This window comes from Meriones unguiculatus, chromosome 3, assembly GCF_030254825.1.
Source record: "Meriones unguiculatus strain TT.TT164.6M chromosome 3, Bangor_MerUng_6.1, whole genome shotgun sequence".
Lineage (NCBI taxonomy): Eukaryota > Metazoa > Chordata > Mammalia > Rodentia > Muridae > Meriones > Meriones unguiculatus.
The window spans coordinates 33,255,988-33,274,585 of record NC_083351.1 but is presented as its reverse complement, the minus strand read 5'-3'; the positions used below and the strand labels follow the sequence as shown (position 1 = coordinate 33,274,585).

At 46.3% G+C, this 18,598-nt stretch overlaps 1 protein-coding gene across 3 annotated transcripts; it reads right to left on the bottom strand.

The window, feature by feature from the left end:
* Window positions 1–3,415: 3,415 nt before the first annotated feature.
* On the bottom strand, window positions 3,416–15,821 carry Lurap1 (leucine rich adaptor protein 1). Of its 3 annotated transcripts, none has more exons than XM_060379802.1 (3): window positions 15,301–15,821; window positions 8,418–8,935; window positions 3,416–6,704 (listed from the first exon to the last, which is right to left on the bottom strand). In XM_060379802.1, the coding sequence occupies exons 1-3, from the start codon at window positions 15,496–15,498 to the stop codon at window positions 6,587–6,589; spliced, it is 834 nt and encodes a 277-aa protein (XP_060235785.1). In that variant the 5' UTR covers window positions 15,499–15,821; the 3' UTR covers window positions 3,416–6,586. The 3 variants fall into 3 exon arrangements, 2 of the variants coding, with proteins under 2 accessions (XP_060235785.1, XP_021515693.1); XR_009590667.1 differs by having other exon boundaries at window positions 6,568–6,704; window positions 8,103–8,935; window positions 15,301–15,817; XM_021660018.2 differs by having other exon boundaries at window positions 3,416–8,935; window positions 15,301–15,817.
* Window positions 15,822–18,598: the final 2,777 nt, after the last annotated feature.

Genomic DNA, 18,598 nt, shown 5'->3' with positions numbered 1-18,598 from the left:
TCCTGGGCTAGGAGAGGACAGAGAGACTCATGGGAGACAGATAGACAGGAAGAGAGAAGGAAGGAGGACACCACGATGGGTTAGGATGGGTTAGGTGGAGAAGGAACCACCTGGACCAAGAGGAAGGACTCCACTAATGGCATGAAAAGGCCCAAACGAAGAATACAAGCAAGTACCATGGAAATATGTATGAAAGGTAGGCCAGATAGGGAAGATTAAGGTGAATGGCATTGGATGGGGGCTGGGAGATGGATGGTGAGGATATTGGGACAGTATAGGTGAAATATCTGTCTAGCCCAGGGTAATAAGGCAATTATAAAATCTAACGGGTGTCTGTGTTTTATTATTTGTGAGAGGGCAGTGAATAATACCATTGTGATCATCATAGGGCAAATAATAATAAACATTACATAGCCCAACACTCACACCTTTTTATATTTACAACAACAGGTAGGGTTGCAAGATGGTTATAATAAGTTTTTGAAATAGTGACATGGTTGCTATTTCCTGGAACAGGCAGTAGAACCATTGTAGTTAAAGTTACAGATGGGGCATAGCCCAATCCTTGAGAAATAGAGATTTAGTTACGAGAATGAGCCTAGTTTGTCTATACTACAAAATGGCTTTTAAGCCTAAGATAGAGGCAGACTGATTCATCAGTGTTTATAACTCTTTTAATAAGTTCCTGAGGGGCTAGAAAGATGGCTCAGCATTTAAGGGCACTGGCTGCTCTTCCAGAGGATCTTGGCTTGCTTCCTGGCACCCACATGGCAACTGGAAACTGCCTGTAACTACAATTTCAAGGAATCTAACTCTTCTGGTTTCCCTGGGGACCAGACATGCACATAGTATATAGACATACATACATGCAGGCAACACACACACTGTTGGTATAATGTTCTTGTGTAGTGTATACAATTTACCTTTGTTCATTCACATACTGATTTCTCTACCCCACTATATAGTTTCAATCCTGACATTGCATTGTGATGCTTTTTGTAAACATGCTACCATTTGTTCTCTGTATTGCCAATAAAACAACCAGCCAATGCTGAGCAATGGAGAGAATAGGGTAGGACATCCTGGTCCAGAGGAGAGGAGAAAGAAGTGAGTAGGACGAGGGGTGAAGAGGAGAGATCTGAGAGAGGAGAGAATCTAGAAGCACCGGGAGAGATGAGCCAACTGAACCTAAGATATGACTAAAAAGCAAGTATAATGTGGGAAATCTGAATGGGAGGAAGCTATGCAGGCTTGGAGGTTTAGGATGGAGTAATTATTGCCTAGCATTGTGCTCTAGGTTAATTAAATAAATCCTAGTCTCTGTGTGGTGATTTGGGTATACAGGTGGTTTAGGAATAACAGCTATTTAACTAAAAGAAAAATCAATAATAAATATTAATAATCAGCAACAACACATAAAATAATTTAAAAAAATAGACTCGTTAGTCTCTGTTAATCTATCTGGTGTCTCTTTGAGTCCCATCCACCATTTCCCCAATTCCCCACCACATTCAGAACCCCTTTTCACCAAGTCAGTCCTGGGAGATCAAATTTGCGCTAACGTCAAATCCCTTTACCTGCCTGTTATTTTGTCATCTTGTTTGTTTGCTAGAGACAGGGTTTCTCTGTGTAGCCCTGGCTGTCCTGGAACCCACTCTGTAGATCAGGCCAGCCTCAAACTCAGAGATCAGTCTGTCTCTGCCTCCTGAGTGCTGGGGTCAAAGGCGTGTGCCACCACTGCTCACTCTTGTTTCTTTCTCTTTTTTGAGTTTTGAATGTTCTTGTGTGTGTGTAGGTGCACATATATGTGTAAGTGTGTAGGCTTATGTGTGTACATGTGTCTGGAAGGCAGAGGACAATGTGGGCATTATCCATGCACTGCTCCCCTCGTGTTTTGAGATAGTGTCTCTCATTGGCATGGAGTTCAGCAGGTATGCTGGTCAGACTGGCCCATGAGTGCAGACGCTTGCCTGTCTCATCCTCCATCACTGTTAGCAACCACATCTCACTTTTTATGTGGATTCTGAGGACTAAGTTCAGGTCCTCCTGGGCATGAGATGGTTCACGGGTTAAAGGCTCATACTGTTAGGCCTGACTAGCTGAGTTCCATCCCCAGGACCCCACAGCGGAAGGAAAGAACCAACTCCGGCACATGCACATGTCCTCTGACCTATTCCCGTGCACCATGGCAAGAGGACCCCTACCCCTGATAAATAATAAACTAAGGTCTTCAGAAAACAAAACAAAAAAAACAAAACAAAAAAACAATGGAAGTTGATTGGTAGGTGTATAAGTATTCATTTCTCTATTCTCTCTACTTTTTCTTGGTTATTTTATTTCTTGAGATAGTCCCATCTATCCCAGGCTATCCTTAAACCTCTGATCTTTCTGCCTGTGTCTCCTAAGTGCCATGATTGCATGCTACACCATCATTGTACACATTATTAACTTTACTGTTCTGGAGACTTAGCCTAGGTCCTCATGCATGCTAGAAACACACTCTACCCTACACCTGAGTCCTGTGTTTGATTTTTTTTTTTTTAGGGCTGTTAGTGGTTAAGAGCACTTACTGCTTTTACAGAGGACAAGGGATCAGTTCCCAGCATCTACACAGGACAGCTCACAACCACCTATAATTCCAGTTCCAGGAGATCTGATACCCTCTTTTAACCACCATGGCCACCTGCATACATTTGTTGCCTGTACAGTCACAAATGTACATACATGTATACACATAAAACAATTTTGTAATTTTTATTATTTTTAACAATGTGTAGGTCTGTACGCTTGTATGTGGGTATGTGCATGTAAGTGCATGTGACAGCAGGCATCTGATATCCTGGAGATGGAGTTACAAATGATTATAAGCTTCTCGATGTGCTAAGAACCAAACTTAGGTCCTCTGGAAGAGCATCAAGTGCTCTCAACCATTGAGCCATCTCTTCAGCTCCCCTGTGTTTTATATATTTAAAACAAGCAACAAAAACTGCAAATGTTTGAAAGGCATTACATTTACAACAACTGCATATCCAGACCAGTAAGTTTACAGAAGAACAAACCAAAACAAAGTCATGGAACAGCATTACTACTCCAAAAACTATACAGAAAACTAGGCCGGGTAGCAGTCACATGGAGTCCTAGTCTCAGGAGTCAGAGACCAGAGGACCCTTGAATGCCAGGCTAACTTGGACTACAAAGTAACACTATGTTTGGGTTTTGTTTGTTTCTGTAAAGCCAGGTATAGTGGGGTAGACCTATAAACCCCGTACTTGGAAGATGGAAGTAAGAAGATCAGGACTGGAAGGTCCCCCTCAGCTACATAGTGAGTTGAAAGCCAGTCTGAGCTGTATGAGACTCTGGCTCAATTAAAAAAAAAAAAAAAATGAAGGGGGAATAGAAGACACTTAAGCATATGTCTTATCATTTTGATATGAACTTTATTTCAGAATAATAAATGGTCCTCTGAGGTGTGAAGTTTTCCGTACAGAATTAGACTAATGAAAATGTACTAATAGTGTCAGGAAATCACGATTTTGTAATCCCAAGTCAAAGGATCATCAGTGGATGGTAAAACAACTTGGTGGAAAGTTTATGGCTATCACCATCTGAACCTGGAAGGAGCCTGGGGCCTGACATGTGCAGGGGAGAACTATCCAGTCAGGCGAAAAATAAGTCACACATTGTGTTGTCACTGAAATATGAGAGCAATTCATTATAGAAGTTAGTTTACTATCAAAGTATACCATTTATACACATCAAAACACGTAAAAGCACAGAATCATATATATATATATATATATATATATATATATTCACGCACACACACAGATAAACACATATACAAATATATTTAAAGGTACCTTTCCAAACATACATTGACAAGTTTGAGTGTATATGTATGTCCAAGAGAAGATAGAGACTAGGGATCTGGAAATAAAAAAAGAGGGTCTAGTATCGACGATAATTAACCACTAAGGAATAAAATCTATTTAAGGAGGAGACATGCGTGTGCTTCCCAGGGAGAACCAAGGTTAGCCTTCTGGGAGTGTAATTACCTCTGCCTGGAGGAGCAGGCACACACAGTGGCACTGGAGAGGAGAAACTGCAGAAACATTCCACCCTGGTCACAAGGGCTACAAGCTTGAAAAAGCCTAGGATTTTCTCTCAAATCTCATTCCTTTTTGGCTGGCCTCAAACTTGCAGCCTGCCTTCCCCAACCCCATGAGAGCTAAGATTGCCAGCATGTGCCAACATGTGCCAGCATGCCCAGCCTAACTGGGCTTTAAGCCACTGAGTTTATGGTAATTCATTATATCAGCAGCAGCAAATCAATATACTGCCTGATCTCCTAGGAGAATAAAAACAGTAGCTGAGGGAGTGAAGTGGGGAGCCGTGGATTTCCTGGAAGGCCTTACAATCACATTGACCATCATTCTACATTGGTTTGTTACCTGTCTGAAGTTAGCAAATTTCTAAGCAACAATATGTTGGTAACAGTGAGTTGTTTCTAGGATTAAGAATTAAACAATGTTTTTAAATGCTAATGTATAAACCAGCTTAATTTTCTTTCTATGCATTACATTTTCTTGTAGGCTTATACACATTCATTATTCTTTGAACATGCAAAACTGAATATTCAGCAAGTACCTGGCACCATGCCCACAATGAACTTGTGTTTACTGTAACCCTAAATATTGCTAACTGAAACTGCCACCAGCTTCCATTCACCCAAATGTTTACCCTCACCACCAACTCCCTGCTCCCACAAGTACACACCCTAACACCTGATCTCTCCCATTGTCTCATGTTGCCAGACAGATGGAATCAGACTGGCCAGACCCATCTTTGCCCTCCCAGGCTACCATCTTTGAATTATGAGTTCTGAGGAGGGCCCCAGAACATTCGGAGAGCAGTGTGCTTCCTCTGTCCAAACTTTCACCCTGTTCTATCCCATTCTTGTCTCTCTGCATCTCTCCCCTCTCCCACTTCACAGAGCTCCCAAACAGCTCCTACCTATAGTTCCTAAAAGTCCATGCTAACAGAACAGCCAGGCTTTAACCAGCCAACCTGGAAGCAGGTAGAAAGGACCGGGATATATTTATTTTGGCTCATAAACTCCTCAGATGATGGGGTCTGAAGGTATTAAAACAGAATGCCCAAGCTGGGCGATGGTGGCACATGTCTTTAATCCCAGCACTTGGGAGGCAGAGGCAGGCAGATCTCTGTGAGTTTGAGCCTGGGGCTACAGAGAGAAACCCTGTCTTGAAAAACTAAAAAACAACAAAAAAACCCTAAACAACAAACAAATAAAAATAACAGGATACCCAAAGCCAAGTGTGGTAGCTTACACTTGTTATTCCAGTACTCAGAAGCTGAGGCAGGAGGATTTCACACCTGTTCCAGGGCCATCCTGGGCTACATAGTAAGTCCCAGGTCAACACCGGCTACAAAATAAGATGCTTTCTAAAAATCAATCATTAAAAACAATAACAACTCTGGACACAGTGATACACACCTTTAATCCCAGTACTTGGTAGGCAGAAGCAGGCTGATCTTTGTGAGTTTGAGGCTAGCCTTGTCTACAATGTGAGTTCCAGAACAACCAAGGTTGTGTTTAGAGACCCCGTCTCAAATAAAAGCGAGAAATCTGGAGTCTCAAAATCATCCACCCCTATCTCCAGCCCAACACTTTCTCTTTTTTTTCTCCAACCCATGCCTGAACCTTCTCACCCTCCTTCCACGGGGGGAGGTTCGCCCTGGGCTTTCCTATTTGATGTCTAGATCAGCATGCCCTTCATCTAGTCCGGTTGGAATCCCTATAAAGACTCAATTGCTTTTTAGGGGTAGGGTGGGTGGATGATTGTCTGAGTGAATGTGGGGGGGGAAGGGGGGCCTCATGTGGTCAGCTGGCCTTGAACTTGCTATGTAGCTGAAGAGGACTTTGAACTCCTGCTCTGTATCCAGCTGTCAAGTCCTGGGATTGCAGGCCAAAGTGTGGGCCACCATACCCAGGTAGGTCTCAAATCTTACAATAAGAAAATGTTTTCAGTTCCTTTGGGCTTTGGGCAGTATGCCTGAAGATGGAGCTGTGGGTTTCAGGCAGACAGTAAGGTCTCTAACATGGCCTTTCCCACAATTTCACAGGTAGAACTGGGCAAATCTATACCATCTCTAGGCCTAATCCTCTGCGCACTGAGAGGGCTGGTCTCCTGAAAGGCTGGACTGAATTACATTTAAACTTGGAGATTTCGCCCAGCAACTCCAGGCATGTTGTATTATGGCCACAAGGAGGCAGGCAGCCTTTTCAGCTCAGACGTTTATACTGGGAAGAAATGAGCCTCAAAAGAAAAAGGAATACAGTAGCTTCAAAGAGAAAAGGTACTGGTTGTGCAAGGGAGCACTGTGGATTGGCTCAGACTGGTACAGGGTATTTGAAATTCCAACAAGGGGAGAGGGAGCAGGAATCCCAGAGCTGTGGAGAGGCTGAGCCCCAGGGCGACGGACAGGTTAAGGAGACCCGGCAACAGCTGAAGTCATTGTAGAAATAGTGACCACTATCACTTTGAGTCAGGGGATGAGAGGGTCTTTAGAAGAGCCAGAGGCTGGGGATTTGGTGGTTGCAAAACAACTGTTGCAGCATTGGAGCTGGGAGACAGGAGAGGAGACATAACTTGACTGCCTTCCCATTCCCCGACATGGAATTTCTGAAAAACAGAAAATGGCTGTTACTCTGGGTTTCGGGCAAGACTCCAACTCAGGAGGGCCCACCAAACAAAGATAACACTTTCCCCCTCCAGTAATCCAATTTCAGGGCCCTGAAAAGACAGGGCAGTTACCTGGGACCCAAAGGGCTAATCTATTTCTAGTTTGTTTGTTTGTTTATCAAGACAGAGTTTCTCTATGTAGCCTTAGCTGTCCTGGACTCACTTTGTAGACCAGGCTAGCCTCAAATTCAGAGAGATCCACCTGCCTCTTCCAGAGTGCTGGGATTACAGGCGTGCATCACCATGCCCAGCTTTCATTCTGGTTTCTTTATTTTTTAAGACTGGGTCTCACTATGTATATAGCCTTGGTTGGCCTAGAACTCATAGAGATCCATCTGGCTCTGCCGCCTGAGTGTTGGGACTAAAGGTGTGCACCAGGTATGGTGGTGCATACATTTGTTCAGGTACTAACCACAGCCTTTGCCCTCTGCCTCTTCCTTGAGCCTCAGAATGGCAGTTTCCCAGAATTTCTTCCTTGGTATAATTAGCTAGGACCTTGGGATACAACCTTAGAGCAAGTCCTGATTATCCCTCAAGTCCAGGAGTCAGTTAGGGGCTTGCCTAAAGAAGGACTTTTCATAGCCTCTTCGCCCTAATGAGGTCCAGGAACCAAAGGGCCTCTGTGTTTTCCTGTCACACTCCTTCCATTGTAGCCCAGACAAAGGGATTCCTTGTGTCTCAACTTCAGGCAAGCATCCTTGTGACCAAATAGTGGAAGAATGGCCAGGATGAAGGAAGGGTAAGTAAACTCAGGGACAGAAAGGACAAGATCATCCCCCTATCCCAGAGTGTGTCCAGAGCCTGAGACCTTTACTCTCCTTATTCCTAAACGACAGTAGAATGAGGCACATATTTTAAAAATGCAGAGGCCTAGCTGGACATGGTAGCGCACGGCCCAGGCCCAGGGCCAGATAGGGGCCTGTAGTACAGTGAGCCAAGCAGATCTGAGAGCCTGGTGGAGGCCTCTGAGTTTCTTACTTGGTAAGAAACAGGGATTTAGTCACAGGTGAAGCCTTGAAAACACCATGTTTGGAAAGTAAGAACTTGAGAAAAACAGCACAGACATCTGCCAGGAATAGCGATGAGTTCCCTCTCACATTAAGTGAAACCTGTATACAGACCCATCAAACACCAACCAGGACTGGTATAGAGGAAGTACTTTTCCTGAATTATGACAAGAATGACATCACTAAGAAGGCAGAAAATGGTTGCTCTCTCAACTCCAAAAGGGCCAATCCATGCAGGTTTGGCCCTGACTGTCCCTTCTCAATTCTCCATTTTTTTTTTAAAGAGGCATCCCAGACTCCTAGGCATTGGAGGAGACAATTATTCCCTCACCTCTTCTATAGTGACATCTCAGAGGTCCTAAATTCCATAAAACTCACATCACTGGGGAGGGGCATGGAGATACCCTTCCCTCAGGAGCCACAGGAGAGGCCTCTAGAGCCAACATCTCTATGGAAATAGCTCTAGGGACCCAATAATTGAGGGGTGAATGCAGAGGCTCCCCAGGGACCAAAGAGATAGGCCAGACTTTCACGTTAACTGATTACAGTACAGCCTCTGTCTAGTGTGAGTTGAGGGAAAACTGACGGAGACTTGGGCCAAAAGTTGAAAGAGCCACAAAGTACAAATGGGTAGGAAAGTCTTTACAAGAAGGTCACATCATCCTGGCACTGTTCCCAGTACCAATGAGCCTCAAAGCCCTGCTTCGCATTGTCATCCTCTGGTGGCTCAGGTGGTCCAACTCGGAGTTCGTCCCCCGGGAGCTTCCATGTGGCTGTTAAGCTCCCTAGCTTGCTGGATGTCATGTCCACATCAGTCCTGGCCCTGTCTTCACTGGGTATAACCTTTGCCCAGTCAATCTCAGGACAGGAAGGCCCAGGGAGCCCTTGCTCATTCAGCTCTCTGGGGGCCACAGTGTCCAAGAAGCTGCCAATAGAAACGCTATCCAGGCGGTCAGTTGAACTGGTATCTGGCAGGCTGTCCCAACTGCCCCGCCTTGAGCGGCCTGGGCTTCCACCTGTCAGACTATACTGGCTGCTATTGAGGCTGCTGCAATGGCTGGTCAGTGTTCCCCGTTCTTCCAACAGCCAGCGAACTGCCTCGATACCCTCGTTCAACGCCACCAGCTGCTGCAGGATCTTCACGTCGATAGCTCGAAGGTAAGCCTGAAGAAGTGCGGAAAGAAGTTAGCATGGAAAAAATTTTTTTTCAAAAAGGTCTGAAAGATGAGCTTTAGAGCAGAGACTCCAGTTTAAATTCTCAGATGGGGCTTGAGTAGGCTGGAGACACAGCTCAATGAAGAATAAACTTGCCTCTTAGCATGTGTGAAATCCTGGGTTCCATCCCTAGCACCAAACAAAAACCAACTTTCCAGCCAGGTGGTAGTGGTGCATGCCTTTAATCCCATCACTCAGGAGGCAGAGGCAGGAGAACCTTTGTGAATTCAGCCTAGAACTTTCAAAAAAAGTTCCAGAACAGCCAGAGAAACCCTGTCTTGAAAAACACCCCTCCCCCCCAAAAAAAAAAAAACAAAAACAAAAAACCAACTTTCTTCCTGATTAACTATGTGAGGATAAGTAGGTGTCTTTTTTTTTCTTTGACTGAAAAACAAGACTGAATCGTTCACTTCACAGCATGGGAGAAGGATTCTGAAATGGCGTTGGGTATACGCTTTCTACAGTGGGGCGTCAGTAGATATTAAATACGAAACTATGCCGCTAAGGGGCTGTGGATGTGGCTTGGTGGGGAGAACATTCGCCTAGCATCCCCTAAGCCCTGAGTCCGAAGCTAGCACCAGCCAGATGAACTAGATGTGGTGATGCACACTCAGGAGGTGGAAGCAAGAGGATCAGAAGTTCAAGGTCATACTGAACTACATTGGCAGTTCAAGACCAGCCTGGGCTTCATGAGACCCTGTTTCAAAATTAATGAAAGAATAAAATAAAACAAGGTTGAGTGTGTTGGTTCATGCATGTAGCTCTAGCACTTAATTAAGAGGCAAAAGAAACCCTTGGGAGGCAGTAGAATTTCTGTGAGTTCAAGGCCAGCCTGGTTACAAAGTGAGTTCCAAGTCACTCAAGACTACACAGTGAAACCCTGTCTCCTATGCTCAAGCTACACCCCGTGTGTCTCATTCTCCTTCTGCTGCCTGTGGACCGAGATACAGTAGAATTCTCAGCTACTTCTCTAGCGCCATGTCTGCCTATGTGCCACCACGTTTCCTGCTGTGATGTAATGGACCAAACTTCTGAACTATAAGCCAGCCCCAATTAAATGTTTTCCTTTCTAAGAGCTGACGTGATTATGGTGTCTCTTTACAACAATAGAAACCCTAACTAAGACGCTGGGCTTCAAACTTCCTATTCAAGGTAAACTATTAGACCCATCCAGATTCACTAGTATGACTTAGAAAGCAAAGGACAGCTATACAGTGTTAGCTGGGGAACAGTCTGGGCCAAAAGGAGATGGAAGCTGAGGAATCAAGTGGGCACTAACTTGGTTCCCTGTTCCCTGAAGACTGGGTGACAAGGCTTGAGGGAAGAAGGGCGGGGTAGAGCTCAGGGCCAGAATCCCAGTGGCTTGGGGTTTGGGGCTATTACTCCCGGAAGTAAGAGTGACCTACAATGTAACTTCCAGGGTCCCTCCCAGCTCAAGCGTACTAGGTTAGCCTTTCTCAAGCCCAAGTCTGAACCTGACTCAGTGGTTTGCAGTGCTCTGACAGAATGAAATCTGAACACATCAGCAGCCTGTCATAACCCTTGTCTGTCTCTCCAGCTTCAAGTCCAACATACTTCTTTGTGAATCAAGATCCTGCCACAACATTTATTGTTGTTTTGAGACACTTCTCACGATGTACCCCTGGCTGGCCTGGAACTCACTATGTATGCAGGCTGGCCTCAAACTCAGATCTGTTTGCCCTTGCCTTGTCCTGGAAGTAAAGGAGTGTGTCAACACCACCGGGCACAGAGGTGCACACCTGTAATCCCAGCACTCAGGGAGGCAGAGGTAGGCGGACCTCTGTGAGTTCGAAGGGAGCCTGCTCTACAAAGACAGTCCAGGACAGCCAAGGCTACACAGCGAAACCCTGTCTCAAAAAAACAAACAAAAAAGAAAAAGAAAGAAGAAAAGAAAGAAAAAAAGTGTGTCATCCACCTGGTACAATATTGCTTTTAAGTTTAGGTTTATTTATTTTAACTTTTAACCAAATTAACAAATTCATATAGAAATGGGCATGGTAGCATGAGGATTTTTGTTTGTTTGTTTGTATTTTGAGACAGGGTTTCTCTGAGTAGCCTTGGCTGTCCTGACTTGATCTGTAAATAGACTGGCTTCAAATTTATAGAGATCTGCCTGTCTCTGCCTCTCAGAGTACTGGGATTACAGGCATGTACCACTTGTGCCCGGCCCAAAAGGTATTTTTTTAAAAGGACTCGGAGGGCCAGCAAGGTGGCTTAGCAGGTAAGAGTACCTGCCTCTGCCTCTGCTAGGATTAAAGGTGTGTGCTACAATGCTTGGCTTCACTTGCTGCTCTTGAAGAAGACCTGGGTTCAGTTCCTAGGACCAACATGGTGTCATCACAATCATTAACTCCAGGGGATATGAAGTCCTCTGATGACGTCTGCAGGCACCCGTCATGCATGTGCTCCACACACACATTAACAGCAAAATACTCAAACATAGAAAAAAAAATGCCTATAATTTTTTTTAAATTCCATATGACAAATGGTAGAGAAAACAACTGCTACAGAAAATTGTGCATACCTGGAGGGCCATAACCCAAACCCAGATGAAAGACGTGAGCTAAGACAGTGGACAGAAGCCTTCCAGCCAGAGAATGCACTTTCCTCCAATTCAAAACCTCGAACACCTGACACCACACTCCCCAGGTCAGCTCCTCTGGGAGGCAGGCCCTCATTCCAACATTTTTCCCTTGAACTTCTGATCCTGCTGCCTCACCTCCAGTGGACTGGGGTTACAGGCATGTCCCGCCACACCCAGTTTGTGTTACTGCTCAAGATTCTACTCAGGGCTTTCTGCATGCAAGGCAAGCCAAGCACATTCCTAGCCCTCAACAAAATTTCTCCTCCTGTACAAGCCTGTACTGTCTCCTCTTTCCCTATCCCAGGTCATCAGCTCCCTAAGAGCAGTTCCTTTTGTTCAATTTTGTGATTCTCTTGCCTTCATTATCTGATCTCTCTGGTGGTCCCCAAGACTCAAGAGGCTAAGTTGTACTGTGTTGCTTAGGAAACCAACCTGAGCACTGGATTCTTTAATTCTGCAACAGTGGGATCCCCTAACTGTGACGGCACCATCTCCCAGAATAGAAGCAGAAGGCTTTCTCGACAGAAAAAGAAACACTCATTTCACGCCATCTCTTTGGAAACAGAGCAAAAGATAAACAGAAGCCGCCCAATGCTTTTCCCTGGAGGCTCCCTACTCTTCCACACATGTAGATCAGACTCTACCCAGCCCAGGTGTCATGAGCAGGACACTCTTTGCTCAACCCAAATCAAACCTCAGGTTAAAAGCTTGAAGACCAAGTTCTAGATCGCTGTAACTAACTGTTGGGATTAACTATTGTCACTAAAAATAAAAGCTCTTAACAGGCATCTAGTTCCATAATTACCCCCTCACTTCCTCCACCAAAGGGTAAAAAGGCCTAAGGACAGGACCCTAAGACCAAAAAAAACACATCAGAAGCAAATGCCAGATTTGAACCCATGCCTTCCCTCCATTCCTTGCCTAACACTTTTCCACAGACTGCTCTGCGGAGGTGGCTTCTCATAGCAACAGCTATGGGTGGCCCGGGATGTCATCATTGTCTGTGTTCCCACACGTCTCAGAATCTGGCTCTTTACTCAACTTCTGAGGAGGGAAACAAAGCAAGAGTGGGAAGCCAAAAGCAGGGCTGACCTTGGCCTGAAGGGCAGGCCTCTGCTGCTATGTGAGGAGAGCAGGGAGAGGGACAACTGAAGGACAGTCCTCAGAGGGCTTTGGTCAGTCCTGCCTTTCTGTCCTCAAATCTGCCCCGCCCTTCAGTAAAACCAGTGGGTAGAACAGAATCCGAGAAGAAATCAATGCTGTCCTGGCCTGAGCGGGTAGAAAGGAGCCTGACAGGAATCTTCTCCCTCTTCTGGTACACTGCTCATGGGAAGCCTCAGACCCCAGGCCTCAAGGGTCAAAAGTTAAAAGAGATGAAACCAGAAGTTAAATGTACTCCCCTAAGGTTTATAAAGAACAAAAGTCAGAGGTCAGGCCTGCCTCCAGACTCCCTGTATGAGAAGGACGCCCATGGGCATTTGGAACTTTCCTCATTTCAAGGACATGAAATGTGCTTAAGGGCCCTGGTGTAAAGTGGGTCTTCATGATGAATATGGCCAGATGATCCGGGCTCACCTCTTGACTTCACTTTTTTGAGAGACCTCGGGCAACCGCTTAACTTCTCTCCGCCTCAATTCTTTCATCTATGAAATCCCACTAGTCTAGCTGAGCGTGAAGGGGGCGTCGTAGGACGTGGTGGCACAGCTCTGTTACAGGGCACTCCCCTAGCACGGGCAAGCCCAAGGTTCAATCTCAGCACCTCCACAGGGGGATAAGCTTCAGAGAGGTGGCTCAGCAGGCAAGAGCACATGGTTCTTTTTGTTTGGTTTCTATTGGCTTTTCTTTTTAAGATCCAGAGAGGATCAGATGGTTGTGAGCCACCGTGTGGTTGGTGGGAACTGAACTGAGACCCTCTGGAAGAGCAGACAGTGCTCTTAACCTCTGAGAGCCATCTCTCCGGCTCTGTTGTTTGTTTTTTTAAGCTAGTGTTTCTCTGTGTAGCACTGGCTGTCCTGGAACTCACTCTGTAGACCAGGCTGGCCTTGAACTCAGTGGTCCCCCTGCCTCTGCTAGGGCTGGGATTAAATTAAAGACATGTGACACCACCAGCAAGAGCACTTGTCCTCACACAGAACCCACACTAGGTTCCCAGTACCCCCATAGTGGCTCACAACCATTTATAACTCTAGTTCCAAGGGATTTAATGCTCTCTCTGACCTCTATGCGCAACAGCATGCATGCGGTACACACACATACACACTGGCAAAATATTCCTACACAAAGTTTCTTAAAATTCTTGAAAAGGAAAAATATCATATACCACATATGAGTGGTAGTATGTGGCTTATATTCTGAGTATTATTTAATTTCCACGTAGGTGTGGTAGCATGTGCCCATAATCTCAGCACTCAAGAGGAATATGAGTTTGAGGCCAGCCTGAGCTACATAGTGAGGCTATGTCTCAAAAAAAATTAAAAAACTAAAAATAATAAAACAACTTAGCTTTTAAGGACAAACTAAGTGTGCTCTCTCTATGCCTGGGGAAGTCTGTACAACGAGGCAAACCAGGCTTCTTTCAGAGGTAAGTGTAGCTACAGCCCTGCTCTGAGAATGTGGCACTCAGAGACAACCTTCAAGGCCAAGTACACACCTGGCCTTCCCATCCTGCCTGCAGGGATCCTCTCCAACCACTCGCCACAGAAGGCTTTCCTAGCCTCTCACCACAAAATGAAAGCCCTGGTCTGGCTTTCAGAGGTCCCGTGCCCTTCCATCCACCCTCCCAGATCTTCTTGACACCGGTTGTGCACACAGTGGGGCCTCAGGAAGACTTATTAACTCACTGTCACTGTGGGCTTCTGGTCCTGAGCCAACGACTAGCTGGCAAATCCTTAGTTCTCCAGAACTGGCTGGGAAGTGGTGGCAGGTGGAATTCATCCCTTTCACCGGAACCAGGGCCCCGGGGGAGCCCGCTGGGGCCCGGCTGCCCTTTTGGCTCAAAATCTAGACCAACAAACAGTTCCAGGGGAGGGCGGGGTGTGCTGCTGTTTCCTCCCCTTCTCTCCCAGAAGGTATAGGTGAGACCCTGGGAGTCTGAAAGACTTGAGTACCAGGTGAAGGACCAACTAAAACAGTGTTGCTACTGTTTCTATAAAGGTCTCAGAACGTTTAATACCGTGATGGTGCGATGCTTAGAAAAGGGACATGGTTTCAGTGTGCCCCAGTGTAGGCAGTTTCCAGCAGGAATTACCTCACACACACACTCGAATCCTGACCTGAACACCTTGGGGCCTTAGGAACCAAACCTCTCCCCTGTTTCCCAGAGGAAGGGGAAGGGAAGAAAACGGTTGCTATAATGGGGCTCTGAGGAAATTGGGGACCCCGATGGGAAGAATTTGCACTGTACTGTGTGTGTGTGTGTGTGTGTGTGTGTGTGTGTGTGTGTGTGGTGTGTGTGCCGCTTAACCCTCCTCCCGATTATTGGGCAGGGAAAACTTCCAAAAGCTATGCCTCCTCCTCCCAGTTCTCAGGACCTATCAAGCCTTCACTCACCCTCGAGAGCCAAATAATGTAACTCCGCTTTCAACCCAGGATTGATCTAGGAAGGACCCTCCTCTCCAGCCTAACTCCGGGAACCTGAGCCGGTCCCTACAAACGGCCCTACACCGAGGACCCGGACCCCGTCCCCGTGGCCTGTAGCACCCACACTCACCAGTTCCATCCTCAGCGCCATGATCTTGTCCCCAAGGCCGTGGCCCGTGCTGGGCGCCCCCGGGAGCAGCACGTCCCCGGAGGTTCCCAGCTCCCACTCGCCTCGAAGCCCGCGGAGCAGCCCTTCGGGGGTCTTCCTGCCCACCTTGCCCTCCACGTCTCGCAAGTCAGGAGTCTGGGACTCCACGGTCCCCTCCATGTGGCCCCAAGCCAGAACAGGACTGGGCGCCCGGACGCCGGTGTCCGGTTTTCTAAGGTCCTCGGTTCTCTGCGGCGAACGCGGAGCGAAACCGGTGGGTCCCCGCCCGCGCCGCGCAGGGGGCAGGAGGAGGGTGCCGTAACGCTCAGAAAAGCCGCGCAGTTGTGTGGGGTGGGGGAAGAGCGATACCGGCCGGTGCGCACACAACTTCTAGCCCTGCATGGCGTGCGACTGGGCAATCCTAGATTTAGAACTGAAGATCTTAAAAAAAGAGAGAGATCAGTTCCTTCTCCCTCCGTTGGCACTAGCTAGGCACATAGCAGGAAGCTAATAAATGCTTGAGGAATGAAAAGTAGAATGCCCCAGTCAGAGCTAAGACGGCTGCAGAAGGTTTGGAAGGCTTTCTGCTGAAGAGCTGTGTCTGTTATAGGGGCTGGAATATAGCCATGCACCTTATGGATACCTTCCAGCACCTAGAAATCAGACTGAAGAAGTAACAGGTCAATGCCCCTGACAAGTAGGAAGCAACCATTATTAAAATTGAAGGGATCCACGTGCCTTGATCTTGATTTTAAATGGGCTTACAGAAGAGACGCTTCCTAAGCCTAAGTATGGGTCATCTGAAAACCTTGGGAAGTTAGGGCCTGACGTCCTGCATTGCTTCCCCCTGACCCCCAAGACAAGGGTTCTCTGTGTTTCTCTGGAACCTACCTACTCTGTAAGAGATCCTCCTGCCTCTGCCTCCCCAGGACTGCTTAAAGTCATGTGCCCCCATCGCCTGACACTCTCTTGTGTGTGTGTACAGAGAAGGTTCTGGAGTTTGCTTGCTGTGTAGAGTAGACTGGCTTTGAGCTCACTGAGATCCACCTGCCATTGCCTTACCGGTATAGGAATTAATGTCCTTTTGAAGGATTTCGTTTCTAGTTTAGTTACGTGTATGTGTGTATACATTCGTGTGGGATATGGGCACATGAGTATAGGTGTCTTAGAGGCCACAGGAAGGCATCAGGTCCCTGGAAGCTGGACTTAGAGTTGTGAGCTGTGCAACTTGGGTGCTGAGACCGGAACTCAGGTCCTCTCTAAGAGCAGTGTGTGCTCTCACCTGCTGAGCTAGGGTCTCCAGCCTGAGAGTTTGCATTTCTGAGAAGCTAGAGGAGATGGCCACACCACACTCTGAGGACCACACTGAGTGACACTGGTACGTTTCTAAGCCGGTTAGACTTAATTCTACAGGTAAGGAGGGGCCATGAAAAACGGTTTAGTCCCGTTTGGGATTTTAATCCAAGTATTTCCAGCCCACTATTACAGAAAAATTTAAAATGAAAAGGTGCTGGCAGTGGTAGCACATGCCTTTAATCCCTGCACTTGGGAGGCAGAAGGACGCAGGTTCTCTGTAAATTCAAGGCCAGCCTGGTCTACAGAGTGAGTTCCAGGACAGCCAGAGCTACACAGAGAAACCCAGTCTCAAAAAAAGAAAGGAAAAAAGAAAAAGAGCCGCTTCCCTCTACTCTTCCATACCTCTGAGCCTACTTCTCAAAGGCAACCCACTTTCAATTTGTTGTTGATTTGTAGGTTTTTTTTTTTTTTTGCTTGTGTGTGCTTAACTACTCATAATTCTAGATTTGCATTTATTAATTTACCACCTGTATATTTCCTCTGTGTGGAAATATACCTCTAAGTACAGCTCCCCCTAGAGCTGGAGTTACTGGCAATTGTGAGCTACTTAATACAACTGTTGGGAACTGAGTGCTGTATAAGAGTAATATGTGCTCTTAATTGCTAAGTCGTCTTTCCAGCCCAACCATCCATAATTCTAAACAGTCTTCTACCATTCCTTCTAAATTTAAATATTATATACTGATTTTCTATGAATATATGGCTGATTTTTTTTTTTTTTTTGGGCTCGGTCTCTTCATGGCCTCGACTCGACTCAGAGATCCACCTGTCTCTGCCTCCCTAGTGCTAGGATTAAAGGCTTATGCCACCAACCCAGACTGAAATATATGGACGTTGTTGTTGTTGTTGTTTCAAGACAAAATTTCTCTGTGTAGCCCTGGCCGTCCTGGACTCGCTTTGTAGACCAGGCTGGCCTCAAACTCACAGAGATCCGCCTGCCTCTGCCTCCCCAAGTGCTGGGATTACAGGTATGTACCACAGAGCCCAGCTGGACTTCTTTTTTCTTTCTCATATAGCCCAGGTTAGCCTCAGTTGTTTAGCCAAGGATGGCCATACCTCCCAAGAGTTGGGATCACTGGTGTGCACCTTAGCTCTCCTTAGCATTTCTTGCTCCATGGTTGTTGTGCTAGTTTAAATGAGAATGTGTATTAGGATATAGGCTTGTATATTTGAATGCTTGGTTGGTTCTCAGTGGAACTGTTTGGGAAGGATTGAGAAGTGTGGCCTTGCTGGGGGAGGTGTGTCTTTGGGGTTGGGCCTTGGGGTTTCAAAATGCCATTTCCACTTAGTTCTGTTTTGTGCTTGTGCATGGAGATGAGATTTGAGCTCTCAGCTACTGGTTCAGCACAATGCCTGCCTACCTGACTCCATGCCCCCACCACATGGATTCTAACCCTCTGAAACTGTGACCCTCAATAGTAAATGCTTTCTCTTACAAGTTGCCTTGGTCATGGTGTTTTACCACAGCAACTGCAAAGGAACTAAGTTTTAAACCAGAGATTGTTAAAATATTTGTCTTTTTAAAGAAATTACTCTGGACTTTTCTCTTTTTGAGACAGGGTTTCTCTGTGTAGCCCCGGTTGTCCTGGAACTTGCTTTGTAGACCAGGCTGGCCTCAAAGATCTGTCTGCCTCTGCCTCCCAAATGCTGGAAATAAAGGCGTGTGTCACCACCATCTAGCCTTACTCTGGACTTTTCAAGGAGCAAGGAAGATTGGAGAAGCAAAACTCGAGTCAAGGAGACTATCTAGAAACCAAAAAAAAACTGAAAGTACCTGGGCTGGCTAGCTGGCTGGAGAGGATTTGATTATAACAGGCACAAGTGAAAGAACTGGGCAACTAATTCATTCATTTCAAATGGTATTCAATATTGTTCAAAAAAAGGAAATTATTTCGACTATCACGACAGTTGATTTCAGCTAACA